Source organism: Ailuropoda melanoleuca, chromosome 4 (genome assembly GCF_002007445.2).
Source record: "Ailuropoda melanoleuca isolate Jingjing chromosome 4, ASM200744v2, whole genome shotgun sequence".
Lineage (NCBI taxonomy): Eukaryota > Metazoa > Chordata > Mammalia > Carnivora > Ursidae > Ailuropoda > Ailuropoda melanoleuca.
Genome location: NC_048221.1, coordinates 25,163,921 through 25,183,642, shown reverse-complemented (window position 1 = coordinate 25,183,642; position 19,722 = coordinate 25,163,921). Strand labels below are relative to the sequence as shown.

The window sequence follows — 19,722 nt, the reverse complement described above, 5'->3', positions numbered from 1 at the left end:
GTACCAACTTGCATTCCCACCAACAATGTAGGAGGGATCCCCTTTCTCCACATCCTCTCCAACAATTGTTGTTTCTTGCCTTGTCTATCTTTGCCATTCTAACTGGCGTAAGGTGGTATCTCAGTGTGGTTTTGATTTGAATTTCCCTGATGGCTAATGATTTTGAACATTTTTTCATGTGTCTGTTAGCCATTTGTATGTCTTCATTGGAAAAGTGTCTGTTCATATCTTCTGCCCATTTTATGATTTGTTTATTTGTTTCTCGTGTATTGAGTTTGAGAAGTTCTTTGTAGATCTTGGATACCAGTCCTTTATCTGTGGTGTCCTTTGCAAATATATTCTCCCATTCCGTGGGCTGTCTCTTAGTTTTTTTGACTGTTTCCTTGGCTGTGCAGAAGCTCTTTATCCTGATAAAGTCCCATAAGTTCATTTTATCTTTTATTTCTCTTGCCTTTGGAGATGTGTCGTGAAAAAGGTTGCTCTGGCCGATGTCATAGAAGTTGTTGCCTATGTTCTCCTCTAGAATTTTGATGGATTCCTGTCTCACATTGAGGTCTTTCATCCATTTGGAGTTTATTTTTGTGTATGGTGTGAGAGAGTGGTCAAGTTTCATTCTTTTGCATGTAGCTGTCCAATTTTCCCAGCACCATTTATTGAAGAGACTGTCTTTTTTCCACCGGATGTTTTTTCCTGCTTTATCAAAGATTAGTTGCCCAAAGAGCCGAGGGTCCATTTCTGGGTTCTCTATTCTGTTCCATTGGTCGATGTGTCTGTTTTTGTGCCAGTACCATGCTGTCTTTGTGATCACAGCTTTGTAGTACAGCTCGAAATCCGGCATTGTGATGCCCCCAGCTTTGTTTTTCCTTTTCAACAGTTCCTTGGAGATTCGGGGCCTTTTCTGGTTCCATACAAATTTAAGGACTATTTGTTCCAGTTCTTTGAAAAATGTCCTCGGTATTTTGATCGGGATAGCATTGAAAGTGTAGATTGCTCTGGGTAGTATGGACATTTTAACTATGTTAATTCTTCCAATCCATGAGCATGGAATATTTTTCCATCTTTTTATGTCTTCCTCAATATCTTTCAAAAGTGATCTATAGTTTCTAGCATATAGGTCCTTTACGTCTCTGGTTAAGTTAATTCCAAGGTAACGCATGGTTTTTGGTGTTATTGTAAATGGGATGGATTCCCTAATTTCTCTTTCTTCAGTCTCGTTATTCGTGTATAGAAATGCAACTGATTTCTGGGCATTGATTTTGTATCCTGCCACCTTACTGAATTGTTCTATAACTTCTAATAGTTTGGGAGTGGATTCCTTTGGGTTTTCCATATAGAGTATCATGTCATCTGCAAAGAGAGACAGTTTGACTTCTTCTTTGCCGATTTGGATACCTTTGATCCCTTTTTGTCTTCTGATTGCTGTTGCAAGGACTTCTAGTACTATGTTGAATAATAGTGGCGAGAGTGGGCATCCTTGTCGTGTTCCTGATCTTAAGGGAAAGGCTTCCAGCTTTTCCCCATTGAGAATAATGCTTGCAGTAGGCTTTTCATAGATGGCTTTTATGAGATTGAGAAATGTACCCTCTATTCCTACACTCTGAAGGGTTTTAATCAGGAAAGGATGCTGTATTTTGTCAAATGCTTTTTCTGCATCAATTGAGAGGATCATATGGTTCTTGAGTCTTTTCTTGTTGATATGATGTATCACATTGATTGATTTGCGAGTGTTGAACCATGCTTGCATCCCAGGTATGAATCCCACTTGGTCATGATGGATAATCCTTTTAATGTACTGTTGGATTCTATTAGCAAGGATCTTGTTGAGGATTTTGGCATCCATATTCATTAGAGAAATCGGTCTGTAATTCTCCTTTTTGAGGGGGTCTTTGCCTGGTTTGGGGATCAAGGTAATATTAGCCTCATAGAATGAGTTTGGTAGCTTTCCTTCTGTTTCTATTTTTTGAAATAGCTTTAGGAGAATAGGTATTATTTCTTCTTTGAATGTTTGGTAGAATTCCCCAGGAAAACCGTCTGGGCCTGGAGTTTTATTATTTGGAAGGTTGTTTATCACTGACTCAATTTCTTCATAGTTAATTGGCCTATTTAAGAAATCTATTTCTTCCTGTTTCAGTCTTGGTAGTTTATAGGTTTCCAGGAAGGCCTCCATCTCTTCCAGATTGTTTAGTTTTTTGGCATATAGCTGTTGATAAAAGTTTCTAATAATCCTTGCAATTTCAATGGTGCTGGTCGTGACCTCTCCCTTTTCAGTCATAATTTTAATAATCTCAGTCCTTTCTCTTTGTTTTTGGACAAGTTTTGCCAGTGGTCTATCAATTTTATGGATTCTCTCAAAGAACCAGCTTCTAGTCCTGTTGATCTGCTCTACTGTGGTTCTGGTCTCTAATTCATTGATTTCTGCTCTAATCTTGGTCAACTCCTTCCTTGTCAGTGGGTTAGGCCTGTCCCTCTGTTGCTGTTCCAGTTTCTTGAGGTGAGAATATAGAAACTGCATTTTAGATTTTTCTATTCTTTTGAGTGAGGCTTGGATGGCTATGTATTTCCCCCTTAGGACTGCCTTTGCAGTATCCCATAGGTTTTGGACCGTTGTGTATTCATTCTCGTTGGTCTCCATAAATTGTTTAATTTGTTTTTTGATTTCCTGGTTTATCGAGTCATTCTTGAGCAGGATGGTTCTTAGCCTCCAAGTGTTTGAGTTTCTTCCAGGTTTTTCCTTGTGGTTGAGTTCCAATTTCAGAGCGTTGTGGTCTGAGAATATGCAGGGGATAATTTCAATCTTTTGGTATTGGCTGAGACCTGTTTTGTGTCCCAGAGCATGATCTATTCTTGAGAATGTTCCATGGGCATTTGAATAGAATGAGTATTCTTTGGTTCTGGGGTGTAGTGTTCTATATATATCTATGAGGTCCAACTCGTCGAGTATGGCATTCAAAGCCTTTGATTCTTTGCTTAGTTTTTGCCAGGGTGTTCTGTCTATTTCTGATAGTGGGGTGTTGAGGTCCCCTACTATTACTGTGTTCTTATCTATATGTCTCTTTATTTTGGTTAAGAGTTGGCTTGTGTATCTTGCTGCTCCCCTGTTGGGGGCATATATATTAATAATTGTCATATCCACTTGTTGAATACTTCCTTTAAGAATAATATAGTGCCCTTCTGTATCTCTCTCTATGGCCTCTAGTTTAAAATCCAGTCTATCTGATATGAGAATTGCTACTCCAGCTTTCTTTTGAGGTCCATTTGCGTGGAAGATGGTACTCCATCCCCTTACTCTAAGTCTGAATGCATCTTTGGGTTCAAAATGAGTCTCTTGTAGACAGCAAATGGATGGGTCATGTCTTTTTATCCAATCTGCAACCCTGTGGCGTTTTATGGGAGAGTTTAAGCCATTTAGATTGATAGAGATTATTGACAGATATGATTTTAATGATGCCATTTCTCTTTAAAGTCTTTGTATCGGTTGTGACTTGCTGCTCTGTATCACTCTTGGGGCCTTTTTACCTTTATAGAGCCCCCCTTAATATCTCCTGTAGGGCTGGTTTCGTGGTTACGAAATTGGTTAATGATTGGCGATTTTGGAACGTCTTTATTTCTCCATCAATTCTGAATGACAGCTTTGCTGGATAAAGGATCCTTGGCTGCATGTTTTTCTCTGAAAGAGCTTTAAAAATGCCCCCCCAAGCCTTTCTCTCATTCCAGGTCTCTGTAGACAGGTCTGACGTAATCCTGATACCTTTGCCTTGGTACGTGAGAAATTTCTTTGCCCTGGCCGCTTTCAATACTGTATCCTTGGATCTAATATTTGCGAATTGCACTATGACATGCCGTGGCGTAGGTTTGTCCTGGTTGAGCTTGGATGGGGTCCTCTCTGCCTCTTGGACACGAATGCTTGTTTCCCTTGCTAGATTAGGGAAGTTTTCAGCTACAATTTGTTCAAATATCTCTTCTAGACCTCTGTTTTTCTCCACCCCTTCAGGGATGCCGATGATTCTGACATTGGATCGTTTCATAGAGTCAGTAATCTCCCGTAATCTACATTCGTGGGCGTGGATTTTTTTAAGACCAGCTTCTATTTTCGTTTTTTCTTCTACTAACCCATCCTCCAATTCGCTAACGCGTTCCTCTGCCTCGGTGACCCTGGCCGTCAGAGCCTCTAGTTTTGACTGTATTTGGCCCATAGAATTTTTAATTTCTGTCAGATTCGCTCTCATTTCTGCCCTTAGGGATTCTATATTCTCAGCAACGCTTTCTCTGATGCTTTTTTCAAGTTTACTCATCATCTTGACCATTGTTGCTCTGAATTCCATTTCTGATAATTGGGATACATCCATATGTATTAATTCTGTGGCCGAGGCCAATTCTGTGGCAGAGGCCACAGACTCATTATCTTTTCTTTGCTGGGGGGGACTTCTCCTTCTCGTCATTCTGATGAAGAGAGATTGCAGGGTTGTCCAGAGCCCAAGTGTTGACTGGGACCCAGGCCGTGCGCCCTTGTTTTATAGAGATCTTAGGGATGTGGGCTTCTTCCTTAAAGAGTTTATTTATTTATTTGAGAGAGAGAGAGACAGTCAGCAAGAAAGGGAACCCAAGCAGAGGAGTGGGAGAGGAAGAAGCAGGTTCCCGGTGGAGAAGCCCGATGAGGGACTCCTTTCCGGAACGTTGTAAACACACCCTAATCCGAAGACAGGTGCTTGGTGACTGCGCCACTCAGGCGCTCCGGGTTGTGGGCTTCTTGATTTTTCAGCCTGCCTTCTGGGGGAGGGGCCTGCCTGCCGGTACTCAGAAAACCCTGTTTGGGTAGAGTCTCTGTGTCCCTTGCGAGGGGGGATGGGGATGGGCACCCTGTGAGCCGGTATTTCCGGGCTTTTGTTCTCTGGCGGCTTTCCCTGGCGGTTTGCTATGCCTCTTCTGAGAGAGCAGCAGCGGCTGAAATTCAGCCTCTGTCTCAGAACAGAGGGATCGCGGATCGTTCTCCACTGATGTTCTGGCCACTTTAACTCTGTTTCTGTTGGTGCTGCTCAACCCTGCAGCATCCCGGGCTGTGCGCCCCACACCCGGCGTCCCAGCCCTCACTTCCAGGGCCGGCACGTCTCTGTCCTTTGTGTTTCCAACCCCGCCCGCCGCCAGCCGCCCCGCGCGGGCTCCCGGAGCTCCCCGTCTCAGTCTGGTGTCTCACGGGTGCTGACCGCGAGTCCGCCTGCTCCCCCGTGCAGGTGGCCCTCCAGCCGCCAGCCGCCCCGCGGACGCTCCCGGAGCTCCCGGTCTCAGCCTCGATCCAGTGAGCACACCGGAGCTCCGGAGCTCCGTGAGATGCTTGGTGGTGCACGCTCCCGGCTCACGGACTCAGTCTGCCGTTTCCAGAGTGCGGGTCCGCGGTCCGCCCGCTCCCCGGTGCAGGTGGCCCGCCAGCCGCCCTGCGCGCGCGCTCCTGGAGCTCGCGTTCTAAGTCTGTTGTCTCGCGGGTGCCGTCCGCGAGTCCGCCTGCTCCCCCGTGCAGGTGGCCCGCCAACCGCCAGCCGTCCCGCGTGCGCTCCCGGACCTCCCTTCTCAGCCTGCTGTCTCAAGCGTGCGGGTCCGCGGTCTGTCCGCTCCCCCGTGTAGGTGGCTACCGCTTCCCGGCGCCCTGACACGGCGGCTCCCTCCCCCTTCTGTTTAGCTTCCGATATCTGTGCGCGGTTTCACGGCTCCCCGCTTCGCACCTCGATACTCAGCGCTGGAGATGTTCATTTGTAGAGATCCAGATGTATCTTCCTGCGTCTCAGGCTGATTCCGTGGATATTCCTGCTGGTCTGGTACCTATCCAGCTCAACTCAGGGGACCGGCTGAAAAAGGTGTCCCCTACTCCTCCGCCATCTTAACCTCTCCTGCCTCACGAACTATTTTTTGTCATTTCAAGTGTGTAATTTTATATCCTTACTATAAATGTATTCAAAAGCACTATGTAGTACTGTTTTGTATTAATTCATGCTTCACGTAAATAGTATTGTAGCACACACAGCCATCTGCAATTTGCTTGAGATACTGTTTTGAGATTTATCCTTAATGATATATGTAAATTTAGTTCATACATTTTTACACCTGCATAGTATTTGTGCTCCTTTTATTCTATTTTTATTTATTTACTTATTTACTTATTTTTATTTATTTTTATTTTTTTAGACAGCGAGCGCAAGTGTGTGGGGGTGGGGAGGGAGAGAGAGAAAGAGAATCTTTTTTTTTTTTTTTTTAAGATTTTATTCATTTGTCAGAGAGAACGAGAACATAAGCAGGGGGAGCAGCAAGCAAAGGGAGAAGCAAGCCCCCTGCTGAGCAAGGAGCCCAAAGCAGGACTTGGTCTTGGGATCATGACCTGAGCCAAAGGCAGACGCTTAACCAACTGAGCTACCCAGGTGTTCCAAAAGCGAGAATCTTAAGCAGGGTCCATACCCTGCACGGAGCCCGACACAGGGCTCGACCTCATGACCCTGCGATCACGACCTGAGCCAAAATCAAGAATCAGACACCAAAATGAGCCACCCAGGTGCCCCTTTTTATTCCAATTAGAATTCTTATTTTATTTAGTTTTTTTCTATTCATCCTATTTATTTAGAATTTTTATTAGGAAACTCCTAAACTTGATCAAATGCCTTTTCTTTTCTTTTCTTTTTTTTTTTTTTTCCAGAGTTCGGGCTTTATTTTGCAGTACAGAAATCATCTGGAGACATTTTGAGGCAGACATCACTGAAGTAGAGACTTTGTCAAATCAATACTGCAATGTAGCTTGGCCTACTGAAGAAGCCACATCTAGAATACAAAAGAAGCTTCTACATTTACCTGGTTTATGAAAGGTTTCTTTCCCTTTGCTCTCATCAATTTTATAAGACTGAACACAGGCTTCCTCCAAAATGATTCTCACAGTCTGGTGTTGGGTTAGAATTTTAGGCCCACATAACCCCAACTTGTAGCTGTGTTACGTGGGCACTCGTAATACTTGACAGGACACAAAATGGAAAGGTGCAGGGAAAATGTGGGGATTCTGTCCCAAATTGTGGGATATTCAATTCCTAATTTCTTTAATGTCAAGAGGACAGATGGCATGAAAAATTGTACTGATCCAGCTTTTTTTTTCCATGGTTGTATTTTATTTTATTTATTTTTTTATAATAATTTGTACTGATCCAGCTCTTGAGCGGCAGAAGCACACTACTACAAAGGCTATGAGGCTGGACTGATTAAAAGATACAAATACTGTACAAGTGCTCTGTAACAGTGTCACAATGTTTTTTTTAAAAACTGATCCTTCCCTGGGGAAAAAAAAGCCAGTATTGGTTAAACTGAACAGAATATGGTAACTGCCAATTCTGAAGAGCCACTCCATGAAAACCAGTTAATACATGATATTAGAAAGGGAAGGAATATTTACTGGTACAGTGCTTGGCAATCTCAGTTTTGATTACAAAGGCAGGGCTTATAAAATCGATTTCAAAATTATTTATTTATTTATTTATTTATTTGAGAAAGAGAGAGAGTAAGCAAGAGAGAACACAGGCCGGGGGAGGGGCAGAGGGAGATGATGGAGCAGACTTCCCACTGAGCAGGGGGCCTGATGCGGGACTCGATCCCAGGACCATGGGATCAATAATATTGATTTTATACAGTATACATAATACACCAAAAGTTAAGTTTGTCCTAATTAGATAATAAAATGTACTGCTGTTAGTCTTCCCCATAGATGTCATTTTTCTTATGTTCATTTCCTCAAAGTCAAACTCAGATTCGGTCATCCTCTTACAGATGTCTTTAACATCATCAAAAGTTGTTCCAAAGTGAGTTGTAGCATTCTATGTGCAGAAAATAAAGATCTGGCTTTCTGTTCCCGAGCCTTTTGGTACAAGGAGGTCACTAAGGCTAACAAATTTCTGTTCAATCAGTTCCAAAACCTGCAAAGCTGGTCTGATTTCTTTCTCTGGTTCCTTGGTCTCTACAGTTGTACTAACTATGGTGATATACTTCCCTTGTGCTGCCACACTGAATACGGAGGAAATCATGCAGACACAGATATCTGACTTCCGACTGACTTAGTTCTGGGGAATGATGATCTGGCAGGAACTGGTGCCATCGGTGTTCTTGAGGGGTGGCTGAGGATGCAGATAACTCTAATCACCTGGCCCACTTTTTCTCCCTGGTCTTTTACTTACCTGGGATCACAAACGAGCTGCTTACAGTAAGGAACCTCTCCTTCAGATTTCACACCAATCACTCTTCCATTTTGCACAATGATTTCTTCAATCAGTTAGTGAGCATATAGGCACCATCATGAACAGCACTTAGCCCTACAAATCCCAGGCTAAGTTCTCCAAGACCATAGAGTGGATAAAGGTATGGGCTCTTCATCGCACTACTGGGTGTTTACCCCAAAGATACAGACGTAGTGAAAAGAAGGGCCATATGCACCCCAATGTTCACAGCAGCATTGTCCACAATAGCTAAATCGTGGAAGGAGCCGAGATGCCCTTCAACAGATGACTGGATTAAGAAGCTGTGGTCCATATATACAATGGAATATTACTCAGCTATAAGAAAGAACAAATTCTCAATATTTGCTGCAACATGGATGGCACTGGAGCAGATAATGCTAAGAGAAATAAGTCAAGCAGAGAAAGACAATTATCATATGATTTCTCTCATCTATGGAACATAAGAACTAGGATGATCGGTAGGGGAAGGAAGGGATAAAGAAAGGGGGAGTAATCAGAAGGGGGAATGAAACATGAGAGACTATGGACTATGAGAAACAAACTGAGGACTTCAGAGGGGAGGGGGTTGAGGAATGGGATAGACTGGTGATGGGTAGTAAGGAGGGCACGTATTGCATGGTACACTGGGTGTTATAACGCAACTAACGGAGCATCGAACTTTACATCGGAATCCGGGGATGTACTGTATGGTGACTAACATAATATAATAAAAAATCATTTAAAAAAAAAAAAAAGGTATGGGCTTTTGCAATATCTTGCCAGAGACTTGTAAGTTTAATCTCTTAATGGTTTCACAGCTTGGTTGATCTAAATAGTCATCCGTTCTTTTTTTTTTTTTTTAAGATTTTTTTATTTATTTGTTTTGAGAAAGAGCAAGTGAGCGAGAGCATAAGCAGGGTGGGAGGGTCAGAAGAAAGAGAAGCAGACTCCCTGCTGAGCAGGATGCCCAACACAGGACTCGATCCCAGCTTCTGGGATCATGACCTAAGTGGGAAGGCAGACGCTTAACTGACTGAGCCACCCAGGTGCCCCAAATAGTCACGAGTTTCATAAAATGCCAGGGCATGGCCAGTAAAATCTATGACATCTTGTCCCAAGTCAAATTTCTTGTACACCTCCCGAACCGCAGTCTTCTTAGGATCAATAACCTCAAAAGTTCTGGATCTTTTTCATCAAAGCTGGTGACATACACTAGGAATTTTCTGAAACGATGTTTTTCAAACAGTCCCATTAAGCTAGATGCCAGGGCTTCTGCTTCAATGGAAAGAACCTTGTAGATTTTTCTTCCCTTATAGACAAAGCTCCCTTCAGTCACTTTGAAAACCAGATAGCAACTGACCTCTGTATAAAGCAGCATCTTAACCAGCTGACCACTGACCATAAGGAACTTGGGAATTAAGCCAACATTCCAGTCTCTTCCTCTCCCCATTGATGGTAGTGGTACTCCTCGTATTTTAAATCTTTTGTATAAATCTTCCAGAGGTGTTATAGATGAACTTTCTCCTCCATAGTATGAGTTTCTATCCATGTGAAGACCTTTCTTTCCATTCACTGACATTATACCTGACAGGATATATTCAGTCAGGCTGGTGCCCAGTAGGAGGACCTTGTACTCATTCATAGCGAGGGAGGGTGAGGACCTAAGCCCCAAGAAAGGAGAAAGCACAGGGACTCTAGGGGCTAGAGGCTATAGGGCCAACCTGAAGAACAGCGGAATCGCTCAGGCTGGCCTGACAGAAAAGGGAAGCCAGGGCTAGAGGTAAAAGGGAGCTGGAGAGGAGGAAGGCTGGCTGCCATGTCAGATGAGAAGAGAAGGATCAAATTTCTTTTCAATACCTACTGGTTATAAAGTAACATGTTTTTCATGTAACATTTTTAGTTTGTGGATGATGTTAATAGATTTCCCCAATACTGAATCATTCTTGCATTCCTAGAATAAAACCTACTTTGTTTAAGTCTAGCTTCATTTCTGAAGTTAATTTACTAATACCTTAATCAGAATTGTTCATCTATTGTCACAAGTGAAATTAGTGCTAGTTTTCTATTTTTGAACTGTATCTTTATCAGAATTTGGCATTAATGATATGTTGCTGGCTTCTCTCAAGGATTTTGACAGCTTTCCACCTTTATGCATGTTTGAATTATTTAAATAACTGGATTTATCTGCTTTTAAAAATAAGAACATATTCAGCTATGAATGCCTCTGTTTCTGGTCAATCTTTAATAACTTCTTGGTCTCTTTTAAGGAAATCAATTTACTCAAGGTTTTTACATCTTGGGATAATTTTGCTAGGACAACAGTTTACTTCAGCTTTTTTCTTTGTCATAGGTTGGCATGTACTAGTTTCTCAAAATTCTTTTAGTATATCCTGTATCTGTGTTTATGTCTCCTTTCTCATTCCTTATCTTGTATATTTTTGCTAGTATTTTTTTAACCTAATAAGGGAGTCAAGGCTTATGAATTACCTGTTTTATTGTTTGCTGGTTTGCTGGATAATTTTCAAAGAACCAGCATTTGGTTTGTTTATCCCTTTTATAGTTTTTTTGCTTATTTCATTAATTTCTGCTTTTCATTTCCCAGCTCCTTTTCTAATTTCTCCTGAATGCTAAGTTCCTTCATTGTCCTTTTTCTTTAGTACAGAGGGAATTTAAGATTATAAATTTTTGAGTAAAGAATTTACTGTATTTTGGTATAAAAGTCTCCTTTCCTTTCCTTTCTATATAGTTTAAAATTCCTCTTTTGATTTCTTCTTTGAACCAGGGGTTAACCTGTAGTGTTGTATAATTTCAGTAGGATTTTCCAAGTGGTATGAAGCTTACCATAGGACTATTTAGCATAGGACAAAGTCTAACTTTTTCCCAGTATATGCTTAAACAGGTAGTCCTCAGCTAGTAATAGAGCTGTATCCCAAGAACCCAGGTATACGTCAACTTTTTGAAGGCAATAAATATCAAAAGAAACAACATTTTATTTTATTTTTTTTTTTTTTTAAAGATTTTATTTATTTATTTAACAGAGATAGAGACAGCCAGCGAGAGAGGGAACACAAGCAGGGGGAGTGGGAGAGGAAGAAGCAGGCCCATAGCGGAGGAGCCTGATGTGGGGCTCGATCCCATAACTCCGGGATCACGCCCTGAGCTGAAGGCAGATGCTTAACCGCTGTGCCACCCAGGCGCCCCAAGAAACAACATTTTAAATGATGAAGAAATTTTTCTTTACTTAGTTTCCTTAAAGTTGGCATAAAAGATAGTTAAATATTCAAAGAAGCCTGCAAGAATCTAATGTTGCTAAAATAATAGTGCACTAATAATAACCCTGAATTTCAGGATTGTCCTCTTAGCTTCCTACAGCATGTACTAAAGAGTGTCTCTCACAGCTAGATGGGAAAGAAGAGTGGGAAGGAGCTTGGAAAGAGCTGCATTCTAGAACAGTCACCTCCCTGGAGATCTGCATATATGTTAGCATATTAAAGACTCTCTGAGAAGTCCTGTTTACTTTTGATTAACTAAGCATTTCCTAAGTGTATTTGACAACCTCATTCTTTTATTGATTAACACCTATTAATTCTCTTTGGGAAATGCAAACCAAGAAGACAGACATTCCTTAGAGAAAACATGTAATCAAATTCTCTGTCTTCTCTGTGGGTTATTCACAGCTGGCGCTCAGTAAGTGTTTGCTGAATGACTTGGTACCAGAGGTGGTGTAATGCGACAACAGATGCTACAGGGTCCAACATGGCCATTCTTAGTATGGTCATACGTAAGGTGAGCTCTCTTAGTTAAGGAGTACTCAATATTTTGCATCAAAATACAAACTTTCTATTTTACAATTGTAAATGGGGATCCCTAAGAGTATGACCCTACCCAAACTCAAACACCAAAATCTAACTCCCTGAGAAGGCCATCAAAACCTGGTAAAAATTATACTGCAGTTGCAACAACCAGTGAAAAGTATATAAACATACATGCACATACACAGTAGCAGCACCACCGCCCACCCACCCTCATCCCCACATCTACTGCACAAAATGTCACGTACTGATAACTTAGGGCATCGCCAGATCAAAGTATGTTCAGAGAAGCAAAAGGAGAAACCTGTCAACTGGTTCCATTGTCCATATTAAACTAAGACAACAGAATTGCACACTTTCGGTTCCTATTCATTTAGTTTTATGATCCAGCCATATAATTTCATGGTCATAAAGTAGACAGTGAAGCAGGTAAACCCAGGAAGCTTTAGATTGTAAAATTGACAATCTACATTTATTTAGCTAAAGAACTTCTAGTTTCAAAAACTGTGAGATGTAAAATTTTATATCTTGATAGGTATATTAACTGCCTACAGAACTTTGATTTTGTTTGGGACAACAATGTATGCACAACTGGAAGGGATAAATCATAATTGACCTATGACAATCATGGATCTTCTGATCCCTTCTGCCAGGTAAGTAACTTCCCAGGCTTCTTCTTCTTCTTCTTCTTCTTTTTTTTTTTTTAAAGATTTTATTTATTTATTTGCCAGAGACAGAGACAGCCAGCGAGAGAGGGAACACAGGCAGGGGGAGTGGGAGAGGAAGAAGCAGGCTCCCAGCGGAGGAGCCTGATGTGGGGCTCGATCCCAGGACTCTGGGATCATGCCCTGAGCCGAAGGCAGACGCTTAACGACTAAGCCACCCATGCGCCCCATCCCAGGATTCTTTGTAGCCATAGATAGGTATGTATGTGGCCACCGAGACAAGAGGAGTGTAAATCTGCTGAGAGAATTCTACAAAAGACTATGCTTTCAACATAAAAAAAAAAAAGAGCCATACAGGGACATTTTGTCCCCACCTGGCAGTTCTTGCCAAGTACTCTGGCATAAGGAAAATAAGGCCTGGGGCTGCAGCCATCCCTTTTTAAACATGAGGCAACAAAGCAAAAACCTAAGATAAGCAAAAGCATAAGAAACCAACATGTTAAGGACAGTAAGACCCTGGATTTCCAAAAACATCACCGAGTCAAGTGAACAAAGTCTGGACCTACCCTCCTGTACTCTTGTTAACAATAAATATCCTTATGGTTTAAGCTCCCGTTGGTTGGGTATGCTGTCACTGCAGCCAACTTTTTCCTAAACTAGCACAGGAGTGTCCTATATTTTCATACCGTGATGAAAAATATAAATCACTTATAAACATTTCAGAATTTAAAACTTTAGAAAAGCAATAGGGGAAGTAAGAAACTTTTAATTTTTTACTGCACATAATGCTGTATTTAAATATTTTTACAAACATGAAATGTTCTATAACATTAAACAGAATTTTTTTTAAACTTAAAAAGGCAAATAATAGGAAAAATCGATCCATACCCGTACCTTTCCGTGTGTTCTCCGTTACATCTACCCCAAACTGGATAATATCACCAGAAAGAATTTCACATGGTGGACTTTCTTCAGAGCCTCGACTCAATCTCTGGCTATTTATAAAGGTACCGTTACTACTTTTAGTGTCTTGGAGATAAAACTGAAAGAAAAAAAAAAAAGAACAAAGATTAATGCTAAATATTCCAAACCTACTTTAAGAAAAAGGACTTCCACCTTTGCAAACTACTACAGGTGGATTTTTTCCCCTATAAATTCAAACCACTTGTTTCAGCTAAGGCTCTTCTTTAATATATAGGAAATTAGAACCTGGACACCAAGTGATTTTAAATCCAGCTAGACAAAATGGTGCAATCACTTTGGAAAACAGTTTATAAAGTCCTCAAAATGTTAAACAAAAAGTGAGCATATGACCCAGCAATTCTACTCCAAGGTACATACGCAAGAGAACTGAAAACATATGTCCTCACAAAAACTTGTACACGAATTTCACAGCAGCATTATTCATAATAGCCAAAAAGTGAAAACAAACTAAATGTCCATCAACTGATGAATAGGTAAACAAAATGCAGTGTATTCATATTATATTATATGTTATTTGGCAATATGAAGTAATGAAGTACCGATTCATGCTACAACATGGATGAACCTTTAAAATATTACACTAAGAAGTTAGTCACAAAAGATCATATACTATATAATTTCATTTATATGAAATATCCAGAATAAGCAATTCCATAGAGACAAAAAGCACATTTGTGGTTGCAAGGGGTTGAGATACCAGGGGAAGAACGGAAAAGGGGTGGGAGAATGGTGGTGGAGAGTGAGGGGTGGAGAATGATTGCTAATGGGTACAGGTTTCTTTTGGGGGTGATTAAAATGTTCTAAAAATTAAGTAATAGTGACGGTTACATAGCTTTGTGAATGTACTAAAATCCAATGAATGGTACACTTTAAAAGGGTGGATATTTTTTTAAAGATTTTTATTTATTTATTTGACACAGAGAGAGACAGCACATGAGCGAGGGGCAGAAGGAGAAGCAGACTCCCCGCTGAGCAAGGAGCCCAATGCGGGGCTCAATCTCAGGACCCTGGGATCATGACCTGAGCCAAAGGCAGATGCTTAACTGGCTGAGCCACCCAGGTACCCCAAGGGTGAATTTTATAATATGTGAATTATATCTCAATAAAGCTGTTATTTAAAAAAAGCCAACTAGACAGAATTTTAATTCTATCTTTCCATCTAACTCTTTGTAATCTTGTTCCTAGGATATCTGAGTTAAATCAAAGGAAGTGTTTATTCCACAAGCGAGGACAATCGGTTTTAGGTAACACCTATAATTAACAGCTATCAGCTAACTAACATACTTGGTATCAGGAATGACATATCTTCAGTAAATTCTTTGTAATAAAGCAGACTGGAGACACTAGGAACTAAAATACCTGAATCAGCTATGAAGCTACTATTTCCTGGCCTCTTAAACTTGCCTTTCATCACTTGGGTAACTTCCCTCTTTATAAAGGGGAGGGGTAGCAAGAGGCACAGAAAGCCTACCTATTTATCACCTACCTATTATAAAAGATATTAGGAACAATTGGGATCATGCACAACAGACTTACTAGGAAGAGAACAACCAATAAAAAAAAGATGTACCTTTCTTTTTGCATTTTTCTACACTCTCCAGCCCTGCTTATTCTAGCAACATATTTTCACTGAATTCCTTCCTAAGGAAGAAAGGAAAGAAAAAACTAATATTTATTAAAATATATGTTACACCACGAGGCCTTCATTTAATCTTAACATTAAAGCTATGATACAGATATTATTTCCATTTGTAGATGAGAAAAATGAGGCACAGGCAAGTATCTTCCAAAGGTCACAGAGCTAGGAGCAAGGATTCATATAATAGAATTGAAAGGGCCATTTTTTCCCCATTACTTCACACTGACCTTTATGTTTCATTTATCTTTTACTCCTCCCACAAACTCTTTTCCAAAATGAAACACAACGAAAGAATATACAACTTGAGGAAAATATGAAAATGGCATTTCTTTTCATTAATTCCTAGGTGACAATTTAAAGGCCACCAGGCAGTCTATAAATGACTTAGTCTCTGTTTGTAACTCAAAAGAAACCAACTGTTATTTTGGCTAGCAGTCTGTATACTTAATTACAGAACATTAATGATGAAAACTGTGTTGATATTTTACAAGTCCATTTGAAATTTACAGGCCTTACCATTTCACACCAGGGAGAGAAGCACAGGTAATACACTCAAATAGGAACACTTAACGCTCACAATTTTTTTCTACCCTGGAACACTGTATAGGGGAATTTGGTTTTTATTTCTTAATGAACATATTCACGGGAAATGTGGCAGTATCTGGATTCTGGCTTGGTCATTTGTAGTGCCCTGTGCCTTGACAAGCCAAATAAAGGGATTATACTAGATTTACAGTGTTTTTCAAACTTCGAGTTCTGATCCATCAGTGTATTACGAAGTCATTTAGTAGTCTGTGGCTAGCATTTTGATTTAAACCTTAAAAAGAACAGAATAGAAAAAGAATATATGAAATGAATTTCAGTACTGTTAGCAAACTTTGGAAAACAAAAAGGTGTGTGTGTGTGTGTTTCAACACCTCTTACATAGCTCCTACATAATACTACAATCACAAATCTTCAAATTAAAAAAATTGAAAGTCAACATTAACCCAGGCTCTTTTCAGTCTGACACATCTGTTATCACTGTCCGAAGAGAGCCTCCGTTTAGTGTGAACCTATCATTTATGGTAGTTGTTCACCCTTTCTCTGCTCTCAACCTGCTAATGGCTTCCAAACACTTTAGAATAAAACCTAAAGTTCTTACCATTATAGCGTATAAGGCCCTACATGATCTTGCTCTTGGTTCCCTCTCCAAACTCATTAAATTCCACTACCTTCTACTTTCATCCCTCTCAGCCACACTAACCTCCACTCACGTGCCTGAGCCTCCGCACTTATGAATAGCTAGACCACATTAGTCTACCTCCCTGCAAAACTATTTTCATTGATACGAATTAACCTTCTGTCCATGGCTGTTTTGAAAGATTGATATTAAAAGTGATGTTTCTGCATCTTCTATGAAACAATCTGCTATTATTCAGTCTAAATTGTACAGAAGCTATTCTATGTACAGTTTAGGTTCCTGAAGGTATAAAGAAGTCAATTTGTTTGCAAGGGACTGTGCTTACAGTCCCTGAATGGGATTTCCTGTAAGTAGATATGTTAGCTGGTCCTTTGTCACTTTTAAACCAGAAATATTTTTCTCCTCTATGATGATAAGCCTTCTTCTATCAGGCTTCCTTTTTTTTTTTTTTCCTTAAAAGAGATCATTTTTGGCTACTCTAAAAATTTTTTTCAAATCCTGTTGAAGCTTTAAGTATCTTTATTTCCCAGTAGTGTAAGGAATGCCCAAGCAGCCCTAGTGTTTGCACTGGCCACCAGGCATTCACTTTGAGCAGGTGTTTATGTAGCCCTGAATGTATAAAACCCTCTGTAGCTTGTGACCAAAGTTCAATTTACACTCTTTTCAGACTTAATCTCTGATTAACCCCTTGTTTTTCCCTAAATAAATGCTAAGCTCCCAGAAATCTGACATTGATAGCTGTCCTTGAACTGAACGGTTCTCCCTGCCCCATCACTTTTCCCCAACTCCCGTTAATTCTGATTACTTTCAATGACACAGGCACTATATTCCACGTGTTGCATAATTTGCTCTTTGGCCTTCAAAAAGTTCTTGTTAGGGGCGCCTGGGTAGCGCAGTCGTTAAGCGCCTGCCTCTGGCTCAGGGCGTGATACCGGCGTTCTGGGATCGCGCCCCACATCAGGCTCCTCTGCTGGAAGCCTGCTTCTTCCTCTCTCACTCCCCCTGCTTGTGTTCCCTCTTCTCGCTGGCTGTCTCTCTCTCTCTCTGTCAAATAAATAAATAAATAAAATCTTTTAAAAAATAAATAAAAAATAAAAAAATAAAAATAAAAATGTGAACACAGAATGGATTATGGATTCTAGACAGCAGATACTACGTCACAGATTTTTAATCTACCTGAACTACCACCTAAAACCAAACAGACTGACTAAAATAGCAAAACCAAAATCCCATGCATAATATTAACAACAAAAGCAGGTGACAAAGTATCCACACAAACCTCAAAAGTGAGTGAGGAAAACATGAAGAGCCAGCAGACATACATGAAACCAGCACCTGAACAGGAGGATGTGTAGGGAAGCAATGGAACATTTGAGGGACTTGAGGAGAACATCAAAATAGTCATTAGGTAGTCATTGGACAGTGTGATGGCCAATTTGAGAGGAGAAGCTGAAAATGGAAAAAGTTTATTAGCCCAGTCCAATAACAAGTGAGCATGAGTTGTTCTGAAAAAGACTGGAGCAGTCTGAGTCATATAAATTCTTAAAACTAACCTACCAACAAAAACTGCCTTCCAAGATAGGGCTACATGGTGCGGGAAGCTGCTGTATGTGGAACCAAAATTGAGCAAGGCAGGGACGACAGAGACAAAGAAAAGATCCAGATAAAAATGGAGAAAGGAAAAGGAAGCCATCATATTTCTGAATATTTTACAAAAACAACAGGAGAGGGAGCTCTGTGACATTAGAAAAGTTCTCCTGAACTATGACCCCCTTTCTAAAAGTTCAGGAAAACAAATTCCACATAAAAATGAGCAACAAAAAAAAATATCAAAGTCCCATCCCACACAGTTATTTTAAGAAAAATGAGACTAAAGAACAGAATAACATCCCTACAGATAATGAATGGCAGACCTTGAAAGGAGATCAAAATTATAACATGCTATTTCAAAACAAACTAAGAGACATTAAGAAAATAATTCAAGACATGAAAAAGAAATATAAATCACAATTACAAAACTTCAGAAAAGGTGAAAGAACTCAAAAGAAAAGAAAAAGAATAATTTCAGAAATGAACATAAAATTAGAAGGACACAAGTGACTAACTATAATGATGATCCATTAAGAGAAATAAAAGGTGAAAAGGAGGAAATTTATAAAAATCAAAAAGAAATGAAGAAAGTGACATCAGCAAAACAGCAGAGTAGGCAGCTCCAAGCTCCCATTCTCCTTCATTAACACTGAAAAATAAGTAAAAACTGTCAGAACCAACCTTGTTAGAATCAGGACTCTGGAAAACAGTCTTACAGCAACCAACCGAACAATGAATCAGGAAAAGGGCAATTTAAAAACGGTAGGACATCTTTGTGGCATTATTTACTCTTATCCCATCCCCTTCCCCAGTACAACAGAAGTCTTGAAGACATTAGCCTACATTCCTGGTGTGGGACCCTGATACATGGTTCCAGAGAGAACGGAGTAGACCTAAATCACAAATTACCTTGTCTATCTGTTCTAACTTGTCTGGGCCTACTTAAAGGACTGACGCAAGGCCCTTACCTCTGTTCACCCTAACTTGCAATTCACCCAAGCTCAAAAAGCAGAGACTGGCTGAAAAAGTGTAATTTACCTCAAGGGGTTCAACATAAGAAAGTCAATCAATGTATCATACTACATTAATAGAAAGACAAACCCCCACACAATCATGTCAATTGATACAGAAAAGGCACATGACAAAAACCAACACCTTTTTATGATTAAAAAAAAAAAGAAAGAAAGAAAGAAACACTCAGAAAGCTAGGATTAGAAAGGAACTTCCTAACGTGATAAAGGAAACCCCACAGCTGACCTAATACTCAATGGTGACAGAATGAAAGCTTTCTTCCTAAAATCAGGAGCATGAAAAGGAAGTCTGCTTTCACCCTGCTATGCAATGCTGTACTGGAAGTTCTAGCCAGGCACAAGAAAAAGAAACAAAAGGCATCTAAATTGGAAAGGAAGAAGTAAACTATGTCTATTCACAGATGACATGATTCTATATATGGAAAAGTGCCACAGAACCCAAAAGAAAGCTACTAGAGCTAATAAACAAATTCTGCCAAGTTGCAGCTTACAAGACAAACACACAAAAAGCAGTTGTGTTTCTACACATCAGCAATGAACAATCCAGGAAGGAAATTAAGAAAGCAATTCCATTTATAAGAGCACCT

At 40.2% G+C, this 19,722-nt stretch overlaps 1 protein-coding gene and 1 pseudogene across 41 annotated transcripts in view; both read right to left on the bottom strand.

Annotated features, from left to right (window-relative positions):
- The window catches only part of SLMAP (sarcolemma associated protein), a 149,960-nt gene that overhangs the window by 77,121 nt on the left and 53,117 nt on the right, over nt 1-19,722 (bottom strand). For 23 of the 41 annotated variants that reach the window (XM_019805271.2, XM_034658507.1, XM_011231386.3 and 20 more), the window contains exon 2: nt 13,603-13,750. In XM_019805271.2, the coding sequence (XP_019660830.1) occupies nt 13,603-13,750 (148 nt within the window). Of the gene's footprint in view, nt 1-13,596; nt 13,751-15,262; nt 15,334-19,722 lie in introns of all 41 variants that reach the window. The other 18 variants (XM_019805278.2, XM_019805267.2, XM_019805316.2 and 15 more) reach the window with 2 other exon arrangements.
- LOC100481056 lies at nt 7,091-11,304 on the bottom strand (annotated as a pseudogene).